We start from the raw sequence: 18,600 nt of genomic DNA, 5'->3' as shown, positions 1-18,600 counted from the left end.
ACATAAGGAAGAATTTTTTGGTGGTTGCAATTTGTACTGCACTGTTTGAGAGAATTGTGGAGACCATTGTTCAAGATGTATCTAGACAAGCACCTGAATCATCAAGGCATTGAAGTTTATGGACCAGCTGCTGATAATTGGGATTAATATACTGTAGGTGGGTACTTGATGGTCAGCATGGAAGGGATGGGGCGAAGAGACTGTTTATGTGCTGATTAACTGATTGTAACACAGGAGAACACCTTACAAAGATAGACTGGGAATAGTAACTTGTGGGTAGGTGAACATTTGACAGGTGGAAATCATATAGAAGTGAAATCATGAGATCAGCAATGACATGTTCCTGTAAAGCTGGAAGTATTGAACTGAAGCTCAAGGAATCATGAATAGATGGATGAAGGGAAGCAGGGGCACATGGGGCGGGTATAGAGAACTGAAATCTGAGAAGGCTTAATTGGAACTTGTAGAGGGCATGACTGCACAAGAACATGGAGGTTGGCCAGTGAGAATAGCGGGAAGAGTTTAAAGGGAATGCACATTTATAGAGTGGGCATCGGAGGAGCGGGCAACGGAGTAGTGGGAGACAGTTGGAAGGCTTTGGTTCAACGGGGCTTCGGCAATAAAAGGTTGAGGTCAGGTAGGTTACCTGTTTAAAATAAACACAGAGGGTATGTGTGTGAGGCCGGTTTTCTGTGCTCAGTGTCAGATGTGGGAGGTCCTGGAAACTCCCAGTCTCCCAGACGACCACATCTACACCAGGTGAGTCGAGCTGCAGCTCCTTAGGGTCTTAATTAGGGAACTGGAGCTGCAGCTCGATGACCTTCATCTGGTTAGGGCGAATGAGGAGGTGATAGAGAGGAGCAAAAGGCAGGTAGTCACCCCAGGACCACAGGAGACAGAGAAGTGGGTAACAGTCAGGAAAAGGAAGGGCAAGAAGCAGGTACTAGAGAGTACCCCTGTGGCTGTCCCCCTTAATAATAAGTATTCCTGCTTGAGTACTGTTGGGGGGGGGGGAACTGCCTACACGGGGGAAGCAACAGTGGTCGTGCCTCTGGCACAGAGTCTGGCCCTGTGGCTCAGAAGGGTAGGGAAAGGAAGAGGATGGCACCAGTGATAGGGGACTCAGGGGGTCAGACAGGCGATTCTGTGGACACAGGAAAGAAGTGTGGATGGTAGTTTGCCTCCCAGGTGCCAGGGTCTGAGATGTTTCTGATTGAGTCCACGATATCTTAAAGTTGGAAGGAAAACAGCCAGAGGTTGTGGTACATATTGGTACCAACGACGTAGGTAGGAAAAGGGAAGAGGGCCTGAAAACAGACTACAGGGAGTTAGGAAAGAAGCAGGGCCTCAAAGGTGGTAATCTTGGGATTACTGCCTGTGCCACATGACAGTGAGTATAGGAATAGAATGAGGTGGAGGATAAATTCGTGGCTGAGGGATTGGAGCAGGGGTCAGGGATTGAGTTTTCTGGATCATTGGGACCTCTTATGGGGCAGGTGTGACCTGTACAAAAAGGACAGGTTGCACTTGAATCTGAGGGGGACCAATATCCTAGCGGAAAGGTTTGCTAAGGCTATTGGGGAGAGTTTAAACTACAAACGTGTAGAATTGCTGGGTGGGAACCGAACTGAAGTGACAGAGGAAAGGGAGGTTGGCTCACAAATAGAGAAAGCTTGGAGACAGTGCGAAAGGGAGGATAGGCAGGTGATAGAGAAGGAAGTGCTCAATCCAGTGGTTTGAGATTTGTCTATTTTAATGCGAGGAGTATCATGAATAAAGTGGATGAGCTGAGAGCATGGATCAGCACTTGGAGCTATGATGTTGTGGCCATTACAGAGACTTTGATGGTGCAGGGGCAGGAATGGCTACTTCAAGTGCCAGGCTTCAGATGTTTCAGAAAGGATAGGGAGGGAAGCTTACAAGGTGGGGGTGTGGCACTGTTGATCAGAGATAGTGTCACGGCTGCGGAAAAGGAGGAAGTCATGGAGGGTATGTCTACAGACTCTCTAGGGGTGGAACTTAGGAATAGGAAGGGGTCAAAAACTCGACTGGGTGTTTATATAGACCACCCAACAGTAACAGGGACATCGAGGAGCCAATAGGGAGACAGATTCTGGAAAGGAGTAAAAATAACAGGGTTGTTGTGGTGGGAGATTTTAATTTCCCAAATATTGATTGGCATCTCCCTAGAGTGAGGAGTTTAGATAGGGTAGAGTTTGTTCGGTGTGTTCAGGAAGGTTTCTTGACACAATATGTAGATACACCTAAGAGGAGATGCTGTAATTGATCTGGTATTGGTCAGGTGTCAGGTCTCTTAGTGGGAGAGCATTTTGGAGATAGTGATCACAATTTTATCTCCTTTACCATAGCATTGGAGAGGGATAGGAACAGACAAGTTAGGGAAATGCTTAATTCGAGTAAAGGGAAATGTGAGGCTATCAGACGGGAACTTGGAAGCATAAATTGGAAACAGATGTTCGCAAGGAAATGTACGGAAGAAATGTGGCAAATGTTTAGGGGATATTTGCATGGGATTCGAGTAGATAAGTTTCAATGAGTCATGGAAAGTATGGTAGGGTACAAGATCCGTGGTGTACAAAGGCTGTTGTAAATCTAGTCAAGAAGAAAAGAAGAGCTTATGAGAGGTTTAAAAAAACTAGATAAAAATTAGGAATCTAGAAGATTATAAGGCTAGTAGGAAGGAATTTAAGAATCAAATTAGGAGAGCCGGAAGGAGCCATGAGAAGGCATTGGTAGACAGGATTAAGGAAAACCCCAAGGCATTCAACAAGTATGTGAAGAGCAAGAGGATAAGACGTGAGATATTGGACCAATCAAGTGTGACAGTGGAAAAGTGTGTATGGAACCGGAGGAAATAGCAGAGGTACTTAATGAATACTTTGCTTCAGTATTCATCACAGAAAATGATCTTGGTGATTGTAGGGATGACTTGCAGTAGACTGAAAAGCTTGAGAATGTAGATATTAAGGAAGAGGATGTGTTAGAGATTTTGGAAAGCATCAAGTTGGATAAGTCACCGGGACCGGATGGGATGTACCCCAGGCTACTGTAGGAAACGAGAGAGTTGATTGCTGAGCCTCTGGCAATGATCTTTGCATCAGCAATGAGGACAGGAGAGGTTCCAGAGGATTGGAGGGTTGTGGATGTTGTTCCCTTATTCAAGTAAGGGAGTAGAGATAGCCCAGGAAATTATAGGCCAGTGCGTCTTACTTCAGTGGTTGGTAAGTTGATGGAGAAGATCCTGAGAGGCAGGATTTATGAACATTTGGAGAGGCATAATATGATTAGGAATAATAAGCATGGCTTTGTCTAAGGCAGGTCGTGCCTTACGAGCCTGATTGAGTTTTTTGAGGATGTGACTAAACACATTGATGAAGGTAGAGCCATAGATATAGCATATATGGATATTAGCAAGGTATTTGATAAGATACCCCATGCAAGGCTTATTGAGAAAGGAGGCATGGGATCCAAGGGGACCTTCCTTTGTGGATCTACAACTGGCTTGCCTACAGAAGGCAAACAGTGGTTGTAGACGGGTCATATTCTGCATGGAGGCCGGTGACCAGTGGTGTGCCTCGAATCTGCTCTGGGACCCCCTACTCTTGCTGATTTTTATAAATGACCTGGATGAGGAACTGGAGGGATGGGTTAGTAAATTTGCTGATGAATCAAATGTTGGAGGTGTTGTGGATAGTGTGGAAGGCTGTCAGAGGTTACAACGGGACATTGATAGGATGCAAAACTGGCAAAAGTGGCAGATGGCGTTCAACCCAGATAAGTGTGAGTTGGTTCATTTTAGTAGGTCAAATATGATGGCAGAATATAGTATTAATGGTAGGACTTTTGGGAGTGTGGGGGATCAGAAGGATTTTGGAGTCCGAGGCCATAGGACACTCAAAGTTGCTATGCAGGTTGATTCTCTGGTTAAGAAGGCATACGGTGCATTGGCCTTCATCAATCGTGGGATTGAGGTTAAGAGCCGAGAAGTAATTTTGCAGCTATATAGGACCCTGGTCAGACCCCACTTGGAGTACTGTGCTCAATTCTGGTTGCCTCACTACAGGAAGGATGTGGAAACCATAGAACGGGTGCAGAGGAGATTTACAAGGATGTTGCCTGGATTGGGGAGCATGCCTTATGAGAATAGATTGAGTGAACTCTGCCTTTTCTCCTTGGAACGACAGAGGATGAGAGGTGACCTGATTGAGGTGTATAAGATAATGAGAGACATCAATCGTGTGGATAGTCAGAAGCTTTTCCCCATGGCTAAAATGGCTAGCACAAGAGGGTATAGTTTTAAGGTGCTTGGAAGTAGGTACAGAGATGTCAGGGGTAAGTTCTTTATGCAGAGAGTGGTGAGTGCGTGAAATGGGGTGGCGGTGGTGGAGGCGGAAGCGATAGGGTCTTTTAAGAGACTCCTGGATAGCTACATGGAGCTTAGAAAAGTAGAGGGCTATGGGTAAAGGTAGGGACATGTTCAACATAGCTTTGTGGGCTGAAAAGCCTGTATTGTGCTGTATGTTTTCTGTGTTTTCTAACTCAGCAGAACAGGCAGCATGTATGGAAAAAAGTATGTGTTCCCTCTCATTAATCCCTGCTTTTCCAAGTGATCTTCAGTTATCGCTTTCAGAATATTTTTCCAGTATTGTTCCTACCACTGATATTAAATTTGTGGGTCTACAGTTAGCGGAGTTTTGTTTTCCTTTCTTTCTTTAAAAGGGGAACACATTTGCTGACCTCTGGTCATCTGGTATCTTGATGTGTCTAGTGAAGGTCAGCATTTGTCCCTGGCCCCTTGCAGCAGCCCGGAATAAATTTCATCCAATCCTGGATGTTTATTCACCTTTAATCCTGCCAGGACATTTAAGTGTACCCTCTTTACTTATGAAGACCTGCACTAGAGCTCCAACCACTCCTTCATTGAATTTTCCAGCTTCAATATGTATGCTAATGAAAAGTATTCATTCAGGAAACTTCAGCAAGAATGTGATCGAGTGGTTAGTTCCTCTTAAGAGCTAAGGCCCAAATGTCAGTTAGTGTCAATTAAATAGTATTCAGTGTACTGACCTCCGGACTTCAGAGCACACTTCATTTGGTAATGGGGAACAGAACAGTATCAATGGTAGTAGGGCAAATAGGCCAACCATCAATTTACCATGTTTTTATAAGCCATACAGTTAACAGCACAATAATTTCACAGTGTAATAATTCAGAATCTGGTTTATTATCTCTAATTTGTATGATGTGAAATTTGTCATTTAGCAGCAACAGTACAGTGCAAAGAAAAATTACTAAGTTACAAAATGATAGTGCAACATTTCAAGGAATAACGAGGTAGAGTTCATGGATTTATTGACTGTTCAGAAATATGAAAATGGAGGGAAAGAAGTTGTTTCTGATTCATTAAGTGTGGGCTTTCAGGCTCCTGTACCTCGTCCCTGATTGGTAATTATGAAAAGAGGGCATATCCTGAATGGTGAAGGTCCTCACTGATGGTGCTGCTTTCTTGAGGATGCCTCTTGAAGATGTCCTCAGTGGTGTGAGGGTGTGCCCATGATGGAGTTGATTGAGGCTACAACCCTCTGCACCATTTTGTGATGCTGTGCATTGGAACCTCCTTACCAGGCTGTGATGCAATCAGTTAGAGTGTTCTCCACTATACATTATAGAAATTTGCAAGAGTCTTTGGTAACATATCAAATCTCCTCAAAGAGCCTAAAGAAATAAAACTTCTTAACAAAACCTTTTTGATATGAGGAAATTATTTTGGTCAATAGTTGCTTCTACTCCTAAACTATTTGTATTTAGTTTTGTACTCATGGTGAGAACTTAATGCATTATTGAGGTCCTGCAGCCTTTTGTTTTTGTCCTGTAACTCCTTGATACTCAATTACATATATTCCCTTGATTTTCAAATCTTTTCCAACTCTCATAGCAGAAAGCAGCTAAGTATCTCATTTTGCTTCAAGTAATTGCAAAACAGGCCATACAAGGGCAATGTCTTCTAAATATATTACTCCCCATGAGGGAAATGGCCACAATTTCTTTGCAACTCTTATAATTTGGTAAAACTTAATCAGAGTTTATATCAATATGTTCTCATTTCATGGGATTTCACCCTGAAAAACTGAACTGTCTTAAACTTTGCTAATCAAGGGGAATTGATTACCATTTGTAAAAATGCATGCTTGCAATGGAGGCCTACATGTGGTTTGTTTAGACCAAATTGTGAATTTGATCCAACGTGTTCTGAACTTTGTTCCAAAGGTTGCCTTCAGAAAGTTGTACTGGCAAATTTCCACAGGAACTGTTCTCTTTTCTCAGTAATGTGGGGATATTTTAGAACATTTAGAACTTATGTGAAGTGTTGCATCTTGGTAGGCTAAATATAAAGAGATACTGTTAAGGCAAGACTCTAACTCTAGTTAGGCCACATCTGGAGTATTGCATTTAGTTCTGGTCACCCTCTTATAGGAAGGATGTTGAGACATTGGAGAGGGTGCAGAAGAAGTTTACCAGGATTCTGCGTGGTTTAGAGAGTATGTGCTATAAAAAAAGGTTGGACAAACTTGGGTTGTTTTTTTCTGGAGAGGCAAAGGCTGAGGGGAGATTTATAAGATTATGAGAGGCATAGATAGAGTAGACAGTATCTTTTTCTCAGGAGAGAAATGTCTTGTACCAAAGGGCATGCATTTCAGGTGAAAGGGTCATTTCAAAGGAGCTGTGAGAGCAAGTTTTTCTACAGAGTGCTGGGTGCCTGGAAATCACTGATTGGAGTGGCAGTAGAAGCAGTTACATTACGATTTTTAAGAGATATTTAGGTAGATTGTGAGGTAAATGGAAGGATCTGGATTTTGTGTAGGCAGAAGTGGTGGTCATTTGATTACTAATTTGATTGGTTTGACTCAACATTGTGGGCCGAAAGACCTGTTTTTTTGTGTTGTCCTGGTCTATGTTCTTAAATCTATGATAGATTTGAGAGAGCAGTTCATCTTATTTATTTCACTTTTCTCCATGGAAAGGGCTTAAATAAGTGGTAGCTGAAGCTTTTCAAGAACATATGTGCAAAGGATCTCAGATGAAAAACACCTTTTCAACTGCTCATTCTATCAAGAGCTTTATTAATGCTTAGAGTTATGGTAGCAAATAGATTAAAAATTATAGTGATTTGGTTTCACTTAAATGCTGAATAAAAGATTACTAGGAAACCTTATATCATTGAATATAAGCAGAGCCTTTCAGAAGAAGCTAATTACATCTTGAATATGATGGTGCCCACAAAGAAAAGCATGCTGCTTCAATTAATGCTGTGAGTACTGATGTCACATGACACAAGAGGATGGTTTCATATCTAGTTAATATCTAATCCAGTAAATTGGAGAGAGTTGAAGAAAGCTAACAGTAAGTTCTGTGAAACTTGCCTGCTCCATCTACCTTCTGCCAATAGGCTTGCAGTAACAATACTTGCATTGAGTGTAATGGCATATTTGGACATCAGATAGTTAGCAGTCATACAGAGTGAGTTCATTATTTTTCTGATCTAAGGCAATGGTTGATGTCGATGATGGAGGAAAAACAATGCTGTGCTGTGAAATCTCTCTTAACACTTTCTTCCTGTAATGTTTATTTCTCCTGTTGAAAGGGAAATACAGTACAAAAAGGGGGCAGGAAAAGAAAAGCTGTATTTGACACACAACTATACAATCTTTGAAAATGTTTTTTATCCTGATTTTCTAAGTAATTAATATTCTTTTTATTAGCATCAATGTCCTGAAGTTATAAATCATGAAGATGAGATAACAGATAATGAAGACAATGTGGAAGAAGATTTAGGAGTTATGGATGAGCAACGGAGTGTTATATTACACCTTCTTTCACAACTGAAACTTGGCATGGACCTCACTAGGGTATGTAATGAATTTGTCCGTTCAACTTGTGAAATCAGATATGTTTAATACTAAATGAAGGGTTTTGTTTGCTGTCTGGTAAAGTGTTACTTCATTAGTCAACAATTATGCGGGAAAATAACTATTGATCAATGGATGCAAGAAATACCTTATTCAATGTTTTCTTTGACAACATTAACTATTGTTATTCTATTTTAATTCTTTCTATTTCCTTCACTTAAGACCATGAACTGAAAAATCATTAGCAGCAATTTTTTTTTTACATTGAAGTGCCTTGAATTGATTTGATGACTGGCACTTACAGCACTTTCTGGTGACCTGTGTTTGTAATATTAAGAAGACCCACTTCAGCAGAATATTTCTTGATTCACTAGCATTCTGATACTAATTTTAGTAGCATACTGATAACGTAATTAAAATATGTGCTATAATGCAATTATTATGTCTGATGTAGTTGTTTAATTCTGTTTGCTACCAGTTTATCTACAATTGGTCCGTTGGAAAATATTGTTGAACCTATAATTGTGACTTGACCTATTTCTTTTAAGTTGTAGTTATTATTTTAATGAAATCTATAGAATCTGAGACAACAGTTTAATAAATACTTTAAAGGACTTGGCTTAATGCTTTTGTTTTTCATTTAGATTTTGAAATGGTGAAAAACAATGTAAGAAGTCCGCAATCTGGATGCTTAGTTTTCATAAATGGTTGAGTTCTTTTAAATTGACTACAGTTTAATGAAGGTATGGAAAAATGAAATGGGGAATCCATTAGGAAGATCAATACACGTGTGTTTAAAAGTACAAGTAGTTTGTCTGTGTAGTTCCAAAGTAACTTAAAAGAATGTTTTAGGGAACTTGCAAAATCTATTTTTTTTTATTAGTTTTTCAAAACATTTTACAAATTAAAAACCCCAAATCCCAATGAGGAACATTAAAACAGTGCAAAATTAAGCATACAATAACAATATGCTACAAAGGAAGAGAATTTAGCAAAAAAAAAAGCACCTAAATTAAAGACAAGTAAGCTTAGTGTCCTCCCCAGACCCCACAACACAAGAAAAAACAACAGCAACTCCAGACCAACCACAACACAATATAGAGAGTATAAGTCAGGACAGCCAAACTCCCAGACTGTGAATACACTCAGCAACAGAGGATAATAATGCCTTCTACCAGAAAAAAAAAGGAGCTGAAAGCAAGGGACCAAAAAGAAAAAAAAACAAACCCTAGTCAAGAGGAAGGTTATGAAAGTACTCGATAAAAGGTCCCCAGACCTTATGGAACTTTAGATCCGAATTGAGAACTGAATAATGAATTTTTTCGAGGTCCAAACAGGCCATGATGTCGTTAAGCCATTGAGCATGAGTGGGCGGGGCAACATCTCTCCATCTGAGGAGGATCAAACGTCTAGCCAGGAGAGAGGCAAAGGATAATATTCGGCATTTGATCGGACCCAGACATAAATCTGTCTCGCCCCAAAAACCGAACAGAGCAATTAAGGGGTTTGGTTCTAGGTGCTGATTCAGAATACACGTTAACGTAGTGAAGGCATCTTTCCAGAATTTCTCCAAGCTAGGACAAAACCAGTACATATGGATGAGAGAGGCCACGCCCCTCTTGCATTTATCACAGAGCGGACTAACGCTAGGGTAGAATCGAGATAGTTTAGATTTAGACAAATGGGCTCTATGAACAATCTTAAACTGTAAAAGGCAGTGGCGAGCACAAAGAGAGGTTGAGTTAACCGATTTGAGAACTGAATCCCAGCTCTCCTCAGATAAGGAGATATTTAAATCCTGCTCCCAGGCCATTTTGATTTTATCCATGGGGGCCCGTCGTAAGGCTGCTAGTTTATCTCGGATGATTGATATTAAGCCTTTACCTAGTGGATTCATGGAAAGAAATAGGTCCATAGCATTTTTCGCAGGCATTTCAGGAAAGTTAGGAATTAAAGGAGCAATAAAGTGTCGGATTTGGAGATATCTGAAAAAATGAGCATTGGACAGATTGAACTTAACAGAGAGCTGCTGAAAAGAAGCGAAGCGATTATCAATGAAAAGATCTTCAAAATGTCTAATGCCCTTCCTATACCAAACCTGGAATGCTGAATCGTATGTAGTAGGTTAAAAAAGGTGATTATGAGCAATAGGGCTGGAAACGGAAAACCCCTGGAAACCATAGCATTTCCTGATCTGAGCCCATATACGCAAAGTGTGTCTAACAAGAGGATTAGCTATTGATCTGGACAGACTACTAGGGAGTGCAGAGCCAAGAAGTGCAGAGATAGATAATTCTTTAGTGGAGCTCAGCTCCATCGCCACCCAGTTAGGGCACTCGGGTTGGCCATGGAAGAAAGACCAGAAGTTAGCACAACGTATATTAGCTGCCCAGTAATATAAACGAAAGTTAGGTAAAGCCATGCCACCCTCTTTTTTAGATTTTTGGAGATGGATTTTATTAATTCTAAAGCGCTTATTCTGCCACAGATATGACAAAATAATAGAGTCTAAGGAATCAAAAAAAGATTTAGGAATAAAAATTGGGATAGATTGAAATAGGTGTAAAAATTTGGGGAGAACATACATTTTAACAACATTAATACGACCTACCAAAGACATAGATAGAGGTGACCATTGTACCAGACTCTGTTTTATAGCATATGAAAGATTGGCAAAGTTTTCACGAAAGAGATCTTTAAACTTCCTTGTGACTGTAATTCCAAGATATGTAAATTGATTATGGACTACTTTAAAAGGGAGATCATGAAATGTTAGTTCTTGTGCTTCTTTATTAATTGGGAGAAGTTCACTCTTATGTAAATTAAGTTTATAGCCAGAGATCTGGCTAAACTGGTCAAGAAGTGAAAACATTAGAGGTAAGGATGTAGATGGATTTGAGAGAAAGAGTAATAAGTCATCAGCATAGAGAGAAACTTTATGCTCAACACCCCCTCTCCAAATCCCAGTCAATTCAGGGCAGTTCCAAAATGCTATCGCCAGAGGTTCCATAGCCAAATCAAAGAGAAAGGGACTTAAGGGGCATCCCTGGCGGGTGCCACGTTTGAGATTAAATACTTGGGATTTCTGAAAATTGGTTAAAACAGAGGCAGTAGGACACAGGTACAGCAATTGGATCCAAGAGATGAAACTTTGGCCAAGGTCAATTTTTTCCAAAACTGCAAAAAGGTAGTTCCACTCTATACGATCAAATGCTTTCTCCGCATCGAGGGAAATAACACATTCAGGAATCCCAGTTGGAGGTGAGTATAAGATATTAAATAAACGCCGAATGTTAAAAAAAGGAAACGGTTTTTAATAAAGCCTGTTTGGTCATCAGAGATAATGGAGGGAATGATGGTTTCTAATCTATGAGCCAAAACTTTAGCTAAGATCTTTACATCAACATTGAGCAGAGAGATCGGCCTATACGAGGAACACTCTGTTGGGTCTTTGCCCTTTTTTAAAAGAAGAATAATAGATGCCTCACTGAAAGAGGGTGGCAATTTGCCGTAATTAAACGAGTCAGATAATACTGAAAGTAACTGAGGAAAAAGAAGAGAAGAGAATGATTTATAAAATTCTACAGGGAACCCATCAGGTCCAGGAGATTTCCCTGAGGACAGTTCAGAAATTGCAGTAGATATTTCTTCTAATGACATAGGCGCATTGAGTTTGGCTTTGAAATCAGATGAAAGTGAGGGGATATTCAGATTCTGTAAAAATTGATCAACAGAGATATTGTCATTCAGAGATTCAGAGGAATAAAACCGAGAATAAAAATTTTTAAATGCGTCATTAATTTCTAAATGATCCGATGTAAAGTCTCTGTTCTCCTTCCGGATCTTTGTAATATGTTGTTTGGCTTTGGAACGCCTCAGCTGATTGGCTAAGAATTTACCAGACTTATCCCCATGAATGTAAAAATGACTCTTGCTTTCGAGAAGTTGGCGTTCAACAGGTTGAGTGGACAGAAGGTTAAGTTTAGTTTGGAGTTCAACACGCTTCTTGTATAATTCAGGGTTCTTAGTTTGGGCATATATTTGATCCAATTCTTTAATCTGGTTAATGAGGTCTAATCAATCTGCACGGGATCTTCTTTTGAGATTTGCTGTGTAAGAGATTATTTGCCCCCTCAGATATGCTTTCATGGCATCCCAGACAATCTGGGATGGCACTTCAGGTGATGTATTAGTGTTAAAATAAAAGGTTATCTGATCCTTAATAAATTTTTAAAAATCATCATCCGATAGTAAAGTTGAATCAAACCGCCAGTGTTTATTCCTCTGAGGGAGACCAGGCAAATTCAGAGAGAGAGTAATTGGGGCATGGTCAGAGATCAGTATACTCTGATAGTCACAAGAGTGGGCAAATGGAATAAGTTGGTTATCGAGTAAGAAATAATCAATTCTAGTGAAGGTATGGTGAACATATGAGAAAAAAGAATAATCTCTCTCCGTAGGATGGAGGAAACGCCATATATCAGAGATACCATAATTAGAGAGAGACGATTGGATAGCTAAGGCAGATTTAGTGGGTGGTCTAGTAACAGAGGACGATAGATCCAAATTGGGATCTAACCAGCAATTAAAGTCACCACCCAGTATAAGAGAGTATGAATTTAAGTCTGGTAGTGAGGGAAAAAACCGTTCAATAAAATTAACATCATCAAAGTTGGGGGCATACAGGTTTGCTAGTGCAACTTTAGTGTTATATAGTTTGCCAGAAACAATAATAAAACAGCCATTTATATCAGATATTTTATTATGGAGTTCAAAAGGAATATTTGAGTTAATAATAATGGAGACTCCCCTAGCTTTAGCGGTAAAGGATGAATGAAAATGCTGACCCGTCCACTTTGACAAAAGCCGGGAGTTATCAGAACAACGAATATGAGTTTCTTGAAGGAAAGCAATGTCAGCTTTGAGTTGTTTAATATGTGAGAAGGCCTTCCTCCTTTTAACAGGGTGATTCAATCCCTTTACATTCCAGCTCACGAATTTAAGTGCACTAGCCATTATCGATTACTAATGCATAAAAGGCAGAAGGCATATAAAAAGTCAAGCAGTACAATAGCAGTCTGGGAGCAGAGATGTAAACATAGATTCGTAAAATCAAAACATATACATGTCCTGAGCAATAAAGATATATAATATATACAGTGAGTGATGTTGGAACTAGAAAATCCACCCCACCCACACAACCCAAAACTAGACGGCTACCAAAACAAGTAGCTAGCTTTACCAAAAAAATTAACCCAAATACAACTTCCAGATCTGTGTCATTAACAGCAGTTCCGTGTAAATACTATAATAAATAGTAACTAGTTTATGCACTAAAAAACATAACTACAGATTAGAACACCTTCTGCAGGAATATAAAACTTAATACAGAGAAAATCGGAAGAGGACCAAAACTAACCTGCCAGCAAAAAAATTATAGAAGAATAAAGTAAGAGAAAGGGAAAAAAAAGGGATTAAAAAAAAGGAGAGGAAGGGGAAAATTATAAATTCAAGACGAGTATTTATCAACCATTTACAGAGAAGAGAAAAAAATTCAGAAATTAGAAAAAAAGGGGGTGAAGAAAAGAAAAAAGTATAATAAAATAAATAAATATAAAAAGAAGGAAAAATAGATCGGCAATGAAACTGTGAACCAACAAACAGGAAGGCCTTCACTGAAGACTTCAAACCTCCAAAACAAGTTAAAGTCAGTTGTAGAACTCTGTAGATAAAGTTGTACAACAATAAAAGATAGATTACACACACACCAAATCCAGGGAGAAATTGTCAACAGCCCTTAGAGTTTCGATGAATAATGTCTGAATGATTCAAGTAAAGTCTGAGCCCAGAAAAAGTAATTTTACTACGAGAGGTACTTATCCACAATTTTAGGAGGTCTGATCGGGTTCCGAAGATGACTGGATAGCTGGAAGACTTGCCACAAATGCTTCAGCTTCCTTGGCTGACTTAAACCATTTGTATTTCCCAGTGTTAAGTTTGATTCGTAGATCAGCAGGGGAACGAAAAGAGGGTTTAAAACCACGATCAAAAAGCACTTTCATTGCGCCTTTAAACTCAGCGCGCATCTTTAAGGTCTGGGGTGCAAAATCTTCCACAAAGCGAATGGTTGTATCCTGGAAAATAAAAGAACCTCTGCGACGTGCCTCTACGATCAGACGGTGTTTTACCTGGTATTGATGGAAGCACAAGATCACTGGTCGCGGGCGGTTGCCCAGAATTCCGGCGGGAACATGGACCCGGTGTGCCCGTTCGAGCTCAGGCGGGTTCGGGAGCAAATCTTTCCCGAATATCTCACAGAGAAACTCGGCGAAGAACTTCACTGTTGATCCCTGTTCGGTGGCCTCTGGCAATCCAAGAATTCTAAGATTGCAGCGTCTCCTGCGATTTTCGAGATCCACCGTTTTGAAAAGGAGTTTGTTACACTTTTCCTCCAAGCTGGAACAGAGAGTCTCCAAGTATTGAACACGACTTTCTAAATCTTCAGAAGTCGAATCGAGGCGAGATAAGTGTTGGGCATATTTGCCCACCTTCTCGTTGATTTGATCAATCTTGACCTCCAACTGTTTGAAAGCGGTTTTGAATTCCTTTAAAATTTCGTCTCGGAGCTGACCGAGCGCAGCCAGGGTCTCGTCTGAGAGAGCCGGAGCTTCCTTTCTCCCGGATTTAGAGCTCTTGCTAGACATTGTAAGTTAGATGTGTTCACAGGCAAGTAAGAGGTACCGAAAAAGTTCCCGACTAAGGTTTAAAAAATGGAGACATTTAGTGCAAAGATACTGACGGTAACGGAACAAAAGTTCGGAGCAGCTAAGCAATCGTCATCTTACTGGAAGTCTGACTTGCAAAATCTATGTAGTTTTGGAAAGGTTTAAGGTCCTAAGCTGGGAGAAGGCCAATTTCACAAGTGCAAGATTCAAAGGAATGGCTCATGTTTGGGGCCTTGAAATTAATGTCCTGAGGCAGAGGCTTAATCGGAAACATCGCTGCCCCTTTGCATCCATGGTTTGATCCAGTGAGTTCCTTCAGCATCCTGTTTTGTTAGTTCAAAACTGGCTTGATGAGAGGAGGCAGAGGGTGATCAGCTCACAAAATGTTCGAAGAACTGAATGGGTCACGCATCATCTATGGAGGAAAATGTACTGTCAGTGTTTCAGGACGAGATCCTCCGTCAGACAGAATGAAAGGATGTCTTTCTAATGGAAAATCTTTGACTAGTGTACTGTAGGATCTAGTGCTGTGATCTTTGTAATAAATATTAATGAAGGATGGGAAGGTAGGGAATATTAGTAAGTTTGCAAAAGATATGAAAATTGGTGTTATAATAGCAAATGGGGTTGTCAAAGACAACTGTATGATATAGATCCAATGGAAAATTACATGGTGCTGGCAGATAGAATTTAAATCCAATGTTTGATGTGATCTGTTTTGAGAAGTCCCATTGGGGTAGGACATTTATGGTTAATGGCAAGATACTAAGGAATTTTGATGGACAGAGTTCAAATCTATTGTTTCTTGAAAGTGGGTATATGGTTAGATAGCTTAGTGAAGAAAATATATGGCATAATTTTCTTGAAAGATAGGATTAAGTATATGAAGCCCCTTTTATTATGCTCCTCTGGAAATGCAGCTCGTTAGCCGCTCTCTATAACAGCCATTGGATTCCGCAGCGAGAACCCACCTTTCTCAGGCTTTGTACATCTAAGGTGTATATGAGTTTGGACCTGCCAAATCCGTGGGGTTGGAAATCTCGCCCACCCAAACCCAGTTTTGTGTGAATGCTGTGTGATTTACTGCCCCTGGCAATCACCTGTCGGCATTAAATAACAGGTTGCACACTGCATGCAATTATAAAGAAGTATATTTGTGAATGTTAACTTAATCAAAGAGTCAGTAAAGAAAGGAAAGAAAAAAACAAAAAAGGGCCCATTATAATTAAACAATCAAATGTGCACAGGCTGGAGCTCAGATCTTCCAAAAGCCATATTCACTGATCCTTTGTAGACCTCCACGCCTTCGCTCCATCAAATCATGTTTTCCTACTGGATTGAATCCTATGACGGGTTCTCTCTTCATCTCCTGCCGAACAAAGACAAAAACCCACACTGGTGTCAGTCACAAAGCTGCTCCCCCAGCCTTCTCTAGAACCTTCTCTCTGTTCCTAAGCATCCCTTATCTCTTAACAGAAACACAACCATTGCTTCTAAATAAAGACCATTACATGAAACACCCTACAATGTTATCAGTAAAACCTTTACCGGAGCATTACATATATTAAAAATTGGGAAGTATGTTATAACTTAGCCAAACACTGGTTAGACTTCACTTGGAGTATTTTATGCAATTCTGGCTGCCACATTATATTAAGATGTGGTTGTGCTGAAGAGGTATAGAAGAGATTTACCATGATATTGACTGTTGACAGGAGGCTGTATATGCTGTAATCTGGAGCTAATAAAACAAGCTGCTTGAGGAACTCATTGGGTCAGGCAGCAGCTGTGAAAGTAAAGGAATAGTCAGCATTTCTGGATGAGAACCTGCTTGACTCCTCTAGCAGCTTTATGTTTTTGACCAGGTGTTTACCTTGGATTAGAGGTTTTCAGATATGGGAAGGGATTGAACAGATTGAGCTTGTTTTCCATTGAGCACAGCAGCTTAAGGAGTGATCTGGTGGGCGTACGTATAAATTATTACAGGCATAGACAGATTGGATGATTAGAATCTTTTTCTTGTGATAGGTGCATCAAAAACAAGATGGCATAAATTTAAGGTGAAAGGGTTCTGAGGGCAAGTTAATCATATAGAGGATGTGGTTTCAGAATTACAAACGTGTACAAGTTTATGAGACATTTGGACAGGTGCTTGAATAGGGTATGGATCTAATGCAGGGAGATGGGATTTGTGTACATAGGCAAAATGTAAGGCATGGATGTTGTGTGTTTCAATGGCTACAGAATTCTGACTCTGCTTATTGTATATAAATGATTTTCCCTTTAATGTCTTTAAATCCAATAGTTACTAGTGTTTTACTATGAATATTTCACCAGATATCCATAGCCATATGCATGTAGCTTAAATAGGAAAAGTAGTGAAAATCAACAAAGATTACTATTTTTAAAACAGAAGATGAAATCAATCGTATTAAATTACTCACTCAAATTATTTTCCCATACATTAATTTGAATTTAATATTTTTGTTAAAATACTGTAAAATTAAGAAATTCTTATCTAATCAAGTTGTTCAAGTGACTTTACGTTGTAAGTTTACAGGTTGATCAAGACACATATGTAGCTTTCTGGTTGATACTATTACCTGCTATTAAGACATGCAAGAATATCATAATTTCATTTTAGTAATATTCCTAAAAATTGTGCATCATTGAGTCATTGAGTCTTCATAAGAATCCCTCTTGAATTCACATATTTTGTCTGGTCAAAATCTGAATCAAGTCTGGATAAAGGTTGCATTTAGAATGTTGAAAGTAATACATAGTAAGTTTCTGCTTTTCAAACATGTCAGATACACTTACAAAATTATTTCACCTCTGTCTGTAGTCTCTTCAGTCCTACCTGGTTTCTCAACAGAGCAAGATAACCTTCAAAGATTTGCATCCAATCAATTCAGATTCTGGTTTGGTTTTTATGATTCATTTAGGCATTGAATCAGCCTTTTTCATACATATGTTGGATACAGTTCCTTTTCAATGAGTAAAGAGGCTTTTGAACAAGATCACCAGAAAGCATTCAGAAATGAGTCTAATTTACTTTGATATAAACAGCCCCTGTAATCAGCGGATAGAAACAAGGTAGCAAAGTAACATTGTCAGGTATGTGGCAGTTATCAAGCAATTCTCACTGGTACTAAATTTAACAGCTGGACTTTTCATTTTCCTTGAACTATCCAGACATCTTGGAAGAGGTTATGGGTTGCTTAAGACTACAGGAATCTAGATAATCATCCTGCTTATTATAAATTTTAGCTTTAGTGTGGCGTCAGAAACTTGACTGATTTGACTATTCTGCCAGGAGTTGGAACATTCCGCTTACCTCTCAGTACTTCTGTATAAAGGTGGAATGAGTTTTGTTTGTGCTATAGGGTATCTATAGACAGCATAAAAATGCCCAGTTGTGTAGGGATGTCATTTAGTTGAAAGAAAACTGCTGTGAAATGGAAAATATTTCACAATTAGAAATCAACCTATTCAAGATTTTTATTTGGAGGTAATCATCTTAAGGGGTTGGCTTTCAGCTGATATGAAAGGATTTGAATTTATTTAATGACTTTAATAATCTTTAGACATTTTAATTAGATTAAAATGAATTAAATACTTGAAAAGTTTAGTTACTGTTATAATATGGCAGCTATTTTACACAGATAATTAAGAAAGTGACAAAGGTTACTAAGAAAATTTTCAAGGGATATTTTGTTGCAATTTAAGAAAAAAAATAGTTGCGCAACCTTCCAGGTCTTTATACAAATTTTGGCAGGATCTTATCAACAGAATATGCCATACTACAGACTATGAAATTCTCATATAATAACAAAGTTGGATTCAAACCGTGTGTTGCTTCTTAATCCAATGTTGATGGAAGGACTTGTTTTATAATGTTTCCCACTGACATTTTCAGTGTCTTAAGAGCCAGTTGAACGTTTTTT

The 18,600-nt window shown here is 39.4% G+C and overlaps 1 protein-coding gene across 2 annotated transcripts in view; it reads left to right on the top strand.

Moving 5' to 3' along the window:
• Nucleotides 1-18,600, top strand: part of osbpl10b (oxysterol binding protein-like 10b) — a 158,325-nt gene that overhangs the window by 98,274 nt on the left and 41,451 nt on the right. For both annotated transcript variants that reach the window (XM_059945415.1, XM_059945416.1), the window contains one exon: nt 7,782-7,928. In XM_059945415.1, the coding sequence (XP_059801398.1) occupies nt 7,782-7,928 (147 nt within the window). The remainder of the gene's footprint in view (nt 1-7,781; nt 7,929-18,600) is intronic.

The sequence above is a fragment of the Hypanus sabinus genome, chromosome 20, assembly GCF_030144855.1.
Source record: "Hypanus sabinus isolate sHypSab1 chromosome 20, sHypSab1.hap1, whole genome shotgun sequence".
NCBI lineage: Eukaryota > Metazoa > Chordata > Chondrichthyes > Myliobatiformes > Dasyatidae > Hypanus > Hypanus sabinus.
This window is presented reverse-complemented; position numbering and strand designations above follow the sequence as displayed.